At 42.2% G+C, this 9,171-nt stretch overlaps 1 protein-coding gene across 1 annotated transcript in view; it reads left to right on the top strand.

The window, feature by feature from the left end:
- Nucleotides 1-582: 582 nt before the first annotated feature.
- The window catches only part of LOC128843706 (T-cell surface glycoprotein YE1/48-like), a 40,382-nt gene continuing 31,793 nt past the window's right edge, over nt 583-9,171 (top strand). The window contains exons 1-3 of the mRNA XM_054040754.1: nt 583-711; nt 3,937-4,032; nt 6,399-6,497. Of these exons, the coding sequence (XP_053896729.1) occupies nt 645-711; nt 3,937-4,032; nt 6,399-6,497 (262 nt within the window). The 5' untranslated portion in view covers nt 583-644. The remainder of the gene's footprint in view (nt 712-3,936; nt 4,033-6,398; nt 6,498-9,171) is intronic.

Here is a 9,171-nt window from a genome sequence, read left to right as displayed (position 1 = left end):
CTGGTGGCTGCTGGGAGGACAGGTGGCTTTTTCCCTGGCTCTGATGGTTGCTGCTCTTACCTCTTCTGGAGTCTGTCTGCAGATTTATGTAGAAGTCACTGCATCAGTTACACTTGGCTCACACTTCCATCCTTTTCTTTGCAACTATAAGAATTAGGAAAATTCATATCTTCATGAATGCTTAGACTCTGATCCCAGCACACAACTCTGGGAGCTGTGGTCCTGGGCATATTACATCTGTGCCTTAATTTGGCCTTCCCATGACTGTTTCTCTGAGGGGGAGTGAAGCCTGAAAAGCCAAGCAAAGCCCACAGGATAATATTTTGAACATCTATGCAATGTGCTGTGAGTTGTGTGACATTTTCGTATCTCAAATGGGGAAAATTTGGTTTGTGGGTGAAGCCTGGAAGAGTATCACTAATTTTGTTTTTTAATTTGACTCCTGGTCATAATGATGCTTTAACCCATGAAGATGAAAATCCTTTTGCTCTGAACACTTTGTGAGGGGGCAGCTCACTTCAAACCAGTTATGTGCAAACTTCCTGTGCAGTTGTAGCCGGAACACCACAGCAAATAATTTTTTCCTCCCTTGTTTTATGTTGACTCTCTGCTAACACAATAGACAAACTCTCTCTCATATTTTTATGCCATACAAAGATATCAACACGTCTATTCCAGGACTCCAGCCAAGGATTTCTGACATCCACACAGGTATCATCACCAAAGGTCTTAGTAGCTTTTGTTATTAGACTAGATAATTGAAGAAGGTTGGCTTTTAACTCTAAGTCTTCTCTTTTCTCTTATAAATTTAGTACAAGTGGTTATAAACATTACTATTGCATTAATCAGCATTAACATTAGCATTTAGTATGGGCTGTCTTTGCAGCATGTGAATTTGCATTTATGCTCCTTTTGCCTTCTGTAATGTATTTGGTTGTTTTAACATTAAACACCAAGGGTAAACATTTTCAAAAATGGCTAATAATGTAGGCACTTTTGAAAACTTTACATTGAAGCTGTAAGATCTTTTCCAACCCAGGAAGGCAGTCTATGGAGCAGATCTTGAGTTTAGCAAAGCATTGTTTTCAAACATTCAGAAAATCCTATTTGAAAAATAAATTGAAGCTGGTTGAGAAATGATTCCAGTCCTACTGATTGAAAAATGGGTGAGGGTCCAAAACTAAAGTGTGATGACTCATGACAGTGTATTAAATCAGGAGTAGGTATGATTTGGGTTGCTGAAGATAAGATTATACTGAACTGGATGATATTCTGGACCCTATAGAAGTCAGAGAAAAAAATACAAAAGGACCTGGAGAGGTTAGAAATAAGGGCAGGAAAAGGGGCAAGGTACTATTTTTATGCAACATAATCACACTCATGTTGCTTCTCTTAGCAGTTTCTTGAGAAGAACTCTGGTGGTCTCTGGCCCAGGAGTTTTTGGTATAGGGTGCCCACCTTAAATTGCTCTTATCATTTTGGTGGAGCCTGGGTTTGTTGACCTTCAGGGCATGGTGCAAGACTCATCTTTTTATTCTTGCATTTTCTGAGGATGTAATATGATACATTGCTTTCCCAGAGCTGGAGCTGGGATGATGATTTTGAGTTTTGCTCTCTATCATAGAATTGAGGGTGTTAGAAATTATGTACTGAGGGTCTGGCTATGGACAATACCAACTATAGGTAGCATATTTTAATTTTTGTTGATAATAGGTTTGTACAGATACAATTGATTGGAACTTACTAAGCAATTCTATTCCAACTGGTGATACACAAGTAGAAATAGACCAGTTCCCTCTGTCTGAGCAATATTGGCTCTATGGGGCTAAAAGAAATTTAAAAAAAAATTCTAACTTATTTTTGACACTAAGCTAAGTCAGTAATTATGATCTGAATATGCACAGAGTACATAACTGCTGGATAAGAGGGTATCAATTTTACATAGTTACTTTTTCAGAGTAGCATCTCACTTTAAGTTTTTCTGGAGTCTGTATTCCCATATGTCACACATGCAGCACTAGAAGAGTGCTCTGTGCTGGACACTCCCCAGGCTGCTGTGTGGAGTCCCAAACCACTGGACCAATGAGCTCTGAAGCTTCCTTGGCTATCAATAGAGTGCAGAAGTGTTTCCCCTGCTGGCTTCTCTGGCGCATCTCGTGGGTATAGGCTGTCTGTTATCACCTCATGGAAATGCAGCCATATGGCCCAATTAACATAGGCTCCTAGGACCAGTGCTGACCCCCCCCTTCCCCTCGACTCTCCTGTAGCTTAAACATATTCTCTCGCAGAACTCTAGCCTTCTGCAAAAATAACAAGGAGTCTGGTGGCACCTTAAAGACTAAAAGATTTATTTGGGCATAAGCTTTTGTGGGTAAAAACCTCACTTCTTCAGATGCATAGAACAAGTGAGTTTTTTACCCACGAAAGCTTATGCCCAAATAAATCTGATAGTCTTTAAGGTGCCACCAGACTCCTTGTTGTTTTTGTAGATACAGACTAACACGGCTACCCCCTGATACTTGACACCTTCTAGCCTTCTGGGCGTTCTGATTTACAGTTTTAACTCATCACAGACCCATCGGCTTCATAAGAGTTTCTAAACACCATTACTCTTTACTTAGCTAGCAAGAGACATACACAGATCATGGCAAAATAATCATTTTGTCTACACATTTCCCTGCCTCAGGTTCCTCACCACTTGGGAGAGCAATTTGGGTTTGGGCAGAGCCCTCTGGGCTGTCCGGGATCTTTGTCGCCTGCACACAGTTTCTCTCCGGAATCGTGGATTCTCGCTCCCTCTCTCTCTCTCTCTCTGTTCCAGGCCACTGGACAGCTCTCTTTGTTTGACCTTGTAAACAGGACGCCTTGCTACAATAGCAGGCCCCTCTCTTGTTCTCTCCTGTCCAAAGCTTACTGTTCCTTCCCTGCTGTATGAGTCCCTCAAGTTTATATGTCTAACAACCAACACCTGATTCTTTTGTTCTGCTGCTGGGGATATCCCACTCTCCAATCCCAAACCCCTGCAAAGAAGTTTAAGCAAACTGGCTTTTCCCAGTCTTCAGCTATCCTATTTTTTTGTCTGGACCAGGTCTGTTCACTGCTTAATAGCCCTTAGTAACTGTCTTTTTCGAAGACAGACTTGTAGGCTCCATTTCCCTGTGTTGCCACCCATGGGAATTTCTAGCCAAAGTGGAGGTAAAAAGAGAAAAGAGAGGGCAACCAGCACCATATTCAAAATTGCGTTTGCTGCTTGATAAACATACATACAGAGACCACAAAATCTCAGATAAAAGATGTACATTGACAGATTCCCAGACTGTCACACCACACTTTTCAAGTGGGATTTTAAAAGACATTTGGGAAAATTCACTTCAATTCACTTTGAATTCCAGTGGAAGCTGGATGCTTAACTCCATGAGGCCCCTTTGAAAACTTTGTCCTTCAAATATATTTTTTAAAGATTAAGTCAAAAACCTGACTTTCTAATGTTTGTTTTTATAAACCTTCAGTGTTAATGAGTTGATTTTTTGTCGTTTGTTTTGTTTTTAATTTCATTTTTAAATTACTAACATGTATTGACAGCTCCAGTTTGGGAAATTTTATTCTCTGGAAATATAAACAGAGGTCAGACATTAGAACAGCAATTCCCAAAGTTTTGAAAACTGAGCCTCCTTTCAACTATATTTCCACACTGTATTAGAAAAAGTGATAAGAAATTCACACTGGACTCATTGCTCTAGTATATGATTTCTTTTCATCACAAGAACCTGTGTTGGCTTTTCTAAAAGACAGCTCATTTGTGGCATAAAATAGGTACTGGTGCTCTTTGTTTGCTCTGATGGGAGTTTCATAGATATGTCATGTCAGTTATTCATCATATCCCATCATCTATCTCAATACACTTGAGTCTAAACTCTCTGTTCTATAACCCACTAGAAATGAGTGAGCAGGATGTGACCTATTCAGAGCTGAAATTTCATAGTCCTAATGAACAGCAAAGCAGACAGAGAGCTGAGAAAGCCAAGAATGAAGGTACTGTGCTTTTAAAGCTTCTAATTCTATATATGCTGGTGTTTTACTGTAAAGAATCAAACCTCTTCCTCCAATAACTAACTTTCTTCTAGTGTGTTTGTTAGAGGGCTGTCCCTTCACCCCCTCCCCTGGTTCTTGTCACACAGACAGCAAGCAGCAAAAGACCAGAAGTCCGAAGTGCAGACAATGAAATGTTTATTGGGGTTAGTTTCCAAGCAAGCATATTCTGAAGCCCTTCACACCAGTCGGGCTTATCTCTATACGCCAATAGAGTCTGTTCCCCAGTGTCCCCCTTCCCAACTCTGATGCCGGAGAGCGTTTACCCCGTGTCCCCCTTCCCAGCTCTGACAACGCAGAGCCATGCCTGTGTCCCTGTTCCCATTCTCTCCCCTCTTAGCAAACATGATTCCAATTTCCCTTCCTCCCCCCACTTCCTGATAGACTCCAGTTTATATAGTAATATTCTTAGCTATACCTTAACCAATCATTTTACTGAAATTTTACTAACCAATCTTAACATATTCTAACATAATTCTCTAACCAATTATATCCCACTATCCTCATTAACTTACACCTAGCAAAATTAATTATACAGCAGATAGAAACAGTTAGAGAACCAGACAGATTAACAATAGAAAAGTGGGGGGCATAGAGATAAAACAATACAGAAATGAGGGTTTCATAATTGCAACCATTGATAAGTGATTTCTTTGCCAGACAGGATGCTATCAACTAAATTTTCTTTAACCATCTTAAGATTTGTTTCTTTATCTGGTGGTGATGGACAGGATCGTCTTCCAACAGCCCAATAGCACCTTATTTCAATTGACTGGTTTGGAATGTGAGGATGTGACCCCACACTTCCCAGTTTATGGCTGCCCCTGCTGCTTAGCCAAAGGCCTTAGCCTAAGAACAAGGCCTCAAACTATCCTAGTGAGAGAAGGCCCATACGCAGGTGAACTGTGATTTTGATTCTTTGGCTAGGTCTACACTACGGGGGGTGGGAGGGCGAGGGGTCGACCTGAGATATGCAACTTCAGCTACGTGAATAGCTACGTGAATAGCGTAGCTGAAGTTGCATATTTTAGGTCGACTTACCTGGCTGTGTGGACGGTGGCTACGTGAATAGCGTAGCTGAAGTTGCATATTTTAGGTCGACTTACCTGGCTGTGTGGACGGTGGCGAGTCGACCGCTGCCGCGCCGCCGTCGACTCCGCTTCCGCCTCTTGCCACGGTGGATTTCCGGAGTTGACGGCAGAGCCATTGGGGATCGATTTTATCGCGTCTTCACTAGACGCGATAAGTCGATCCCCAATAGATCGATTGCTACCCGCCGATCCGGCGGATAGTGAAGACATGCCCTTTGTTTTATATCTCGATAACTAGCTAAGTGATAAAAATACCCCTAAGTTCTTAAAGTATAGGCCTTTACAGGCAGGCCTGAATATCTATATTCTAAAAGTGTTTGCTAATGTCCTGTTACTGGAAGCTGATAACAAGTCTGGGCCCAAATTGTCTATAGCAGACAGAGAGATCTTAACTATTGTTGATCAAAAGTGTTTCATCAAAAATTTTTCAACAAAAATGGCTTTTTGGTCAAATCATTTAGATTTTTTGGTTTTGGTTGAAATTTTTCATTTTTTTAATTAAAGCGTTGAAAAGAAAAATGTTGTTTCACTTCAAAAATGTTGTTTAAGTTAAAGGTTTTGGGTTTTATGTTTGGTTTTGGTTATTAAACCCACTTTATGGGGGGGGATATAAAAGGTGACAGAAAATGGGGCAACCCTTTCCCCCCAAAAAAGCGAAATGCTTACACTTTTTTTAAAATTGGAAACTAACTGAAAATTGTTAATTTTTTTCATGAAAACAATAAAAATAATGAAACTTTTTAAATGAAATGAAAAATGTTCATGAACTTCACAAATCTGCCACCAACAAAAGTGTCTGTTTGCTACAGTCACTTTCATTAGCTATAGAGCTAATGAATGTAAACTATTACAGGTTTTTGTTGTTGTTGTTTTGTTTTTGTATACAGCCTTCAAGTTGCAGAGCATAAGTCAATCACCGACTACCTGAGGTTAGGAAGAAACCTTTTCCATAGGGATGTCTTTGCATATTGTCTTTTATATGGAATTTACACCTTTCTCTGAAATATTAGGTACTAGCCACTGTTGGAGACAGGATGGTAGATTAGAAGGACAATTTTTCTGATCCAGCATGTCAGTCCCTGTGTTCTTATTTTAGTCCTGGTTGGTTGGATTCTGTCCATGTGTCACTGATAGCCTAAACAAATTTCAGTCTGACACCAGATTCTGAGGATAGGGGGGCTCACTTTATTTGATTTTCTCCCTTCTCCTTTCTGTTAGATTCTTCCTCTCTGCCTCCACACCTGCAGCTCATTTTAGTGATTCTTGGAATCTTCTGCCTGGTTTTGTTGGTAACAATAGGTGTCCTGGGTGCTAAGGGTAAGTACTTGCAGAGAAGACACTAAGTAGGCCAGATCCTCAGCTGGTGTAAATTGGCATAGCGCCATTGTTTTAACACATTTACCTGTATATTCTCAGATAATGCATTCTGTACTCAAAGAGTAAGTGCTGTAAGATTAGAGAGATACACTGTATTGTTCATTCAAAAACAGATCTTCACCGAAGTATGGAGTCCTCAGTAGTCAATTATGCCTTGATACCTCTCTTCCCAATTTATACCCATTTGATTAATAGATTGATAGATTGTAAGGTCAGTAGGGACCATCATGATTATCTAGTCCGACCTCGTGCACATTGCTGGCCACAGAAACTCACCCAATCCTGAAGTAGACCCCTAACCTCTGGCTGAGTTACTGAAGTCCTCAAATCATGGTTTAAAGAATTTAAGTTACAGAGAAGCCACCATTTACACTGGTTTAAACCTGCAGGTGACCCATGCCCCATGCTGCAGAGAAAGGCAAAAAAACAGCAGGGTCTCAGCCAATCTGACCCATGGGAAAAGTCTTTCCTGACCCCAAATATGACAATCAGTCAAACTCTGAGCATGTGAGCAAGACCCACCAGGAAGAGACCTGGGAAAGAATTCTCTATAGTAAATCAGAGCCCTCTCCATATTCTGTCCCATCTCCAGCCATTGGGGATTTTTGCTACTGGCAGTCGCCGATGCGCCACATGCCAGCATGGAATCATAGAATCATAGAATATCAGGGTTGGAAGGGATCTCAGGAGGTCATCTAGTCCAACCTCCTGCTCAAAGCAGGACCAATTACCAACTAAATCATCCCAGCCAGGGCTTTGTCAAGCCTGACCTTAAAAACCTCTAAGGAAGGAGATTCCACCACCTCCCTAGGTAACGCATTCCAGTCCTTCACCGCCCTCCTAGTGAAATAGTGTTTCCTAATATCCAACCTAGACCTCCCCCACTGCAACTTGAGACCATTGCTCCTTGTTCTGTCATCTGCCACCACTGAGAACAGCCGAGCTCCATCCTCTTTGGAACCCCCACTCAGGTAGTTGAAAGCAGCTATCAAATCCCACCTCATTCTTCTCTTCTGGAGACTAAACAATCCCAGTTCCCTCAGCCTCTCCTCATAAGTCATGTGCTCCAGACCCCTAATCATTTTTGTTCCCTCCGCTGGACTCTTTCCAATTTTTCCACATCCTTCTTGTAGTGTGGGGACCAAAACTGGACACGGTACTCCAGATGAGGCCTCACCAATGTCGAATAAAGGGGAACGATCGCGTTCCTCGATCTGCTGGCAATGCCCCTACTTATACAACCCAAAATGCTGTTAGCCTTCTTGGCAACAAGAGCACACTGTTGACTCATATCCAGCTTCTCGTCCCCTGTGACCTGTAGGTCCTTTTCTGCAGAACTGCTACCTAGCCATTCGGTCCCTAGTCTGTAGCAGTGCACGGGATTCTTCCGTCCTAAGTGCAGGACTCTGCACTTGTCCTTGTTGAACCTCATCAGGCTTTTTTTGGCTCAATCCTCTAATTTGTCTAGGTCCCTCTGTATCCGATCCCTACCCTCTAGTGTATCTACCACGCCTCCTAGTTTAGTGTCATCTGCAAATTTGCTGAGAGTGCAGTCCACACCATCCTACAGATCATTAATAAAGACATTAAACAAAACCGTCCCCAGGACCGACCCCTGGGGCACTCCGCTCGAAACCGGCTGCCAACTATACATGGAGCCATTGATCACTACCTGTAGAGCCCAACGATCTAGCCAGCTTTCTATCCACCTTACAGTCCATTCATCAAGCCCATACTTCTTTAACTTGGCGGCAAGAATACTGTGGGAGAATACATATCAAAAGCTTTGCTAAAGTCAAGGAATAACACATCCACTGCTTTCCCCTCATCCACAGAGTCAGTTATCTAATCATAGAAGGCAATTAGGTTAGTCAGGCACGACTTCCCCTTGGTGAATCCATGCTGACTGTTCCTGATCACTTTCCCCTCCTCTAAGTGCTTCATAATTGATTCCTTGAGGACATGCTCCATGATTTTTCCAGGGACTGAGGTGAGGCTGACTGGCCTGTAGTTCCCCGGATCGTCCTTCTTCCCTTTTTTTAAAGATGGGCACTACATTGGCCTTTTTCCAGTCCTCCGAGACCTCCCCTGATCGCCATGAGTTTTCAAAAATAATGGCTAATGGCTCTGTAATCTCATCCACCAACTCCTTTAGCACCCTCGGATGCAGCGCATCCGGACCCATGGACTTGTTCACATCCAGTTTTTCTAAAAATCCCGAACCACTTCTTTCTCCACAGAGGGCTGGTCACCTTCTCCCCGTACTGTGCTGCCCAGTGCAGCAGTCTGGGAGCTGACCTGGTTCGTGAAGACAGAGGCAAAAAAATCATTGAGTACATTAGCTTTTTCCACATCCTCGTCCACTAGGTTGCCTCCCTCATTCAGTAAGGGGCCCACACTTTCCTTGACTTTCTTCTTGTTGCTAACATACCTGAAGAAATCCTTTTTGTTACTCTTAACATCTCTTGCTAGCTGCAAATCCAAGTGTGATTTGGCCTTCCTGATTTCACTCCTGCATGCCTGAGCAATATTTTTATACTCCTCCCTGGTCATTTGTCCAAACTTCCACTTCTTGTAAGCTTTTTTTTTGCATTTAAGGTCAGCAAGGATTTCA

This window comes from Malaclemys terrapin, chromosome 1, assembly GCF_027887155.1.
Source record: "Malaclemys terrapin pileata isolate rMalTer1 chromosome 1, rMalTer1.hap1, whole genome shotgun sequence".
In the NCBI taxonomy this organism is placed as follows: domain Eukaryota; kingdom Metazoa; phylum Chordata; order Testudines; family Emydidae; genus Malaclemys; species Malaclemys terrapin.
This window is presented reverse-complemented; position numbering and strand designations above follow the sequence as displayed.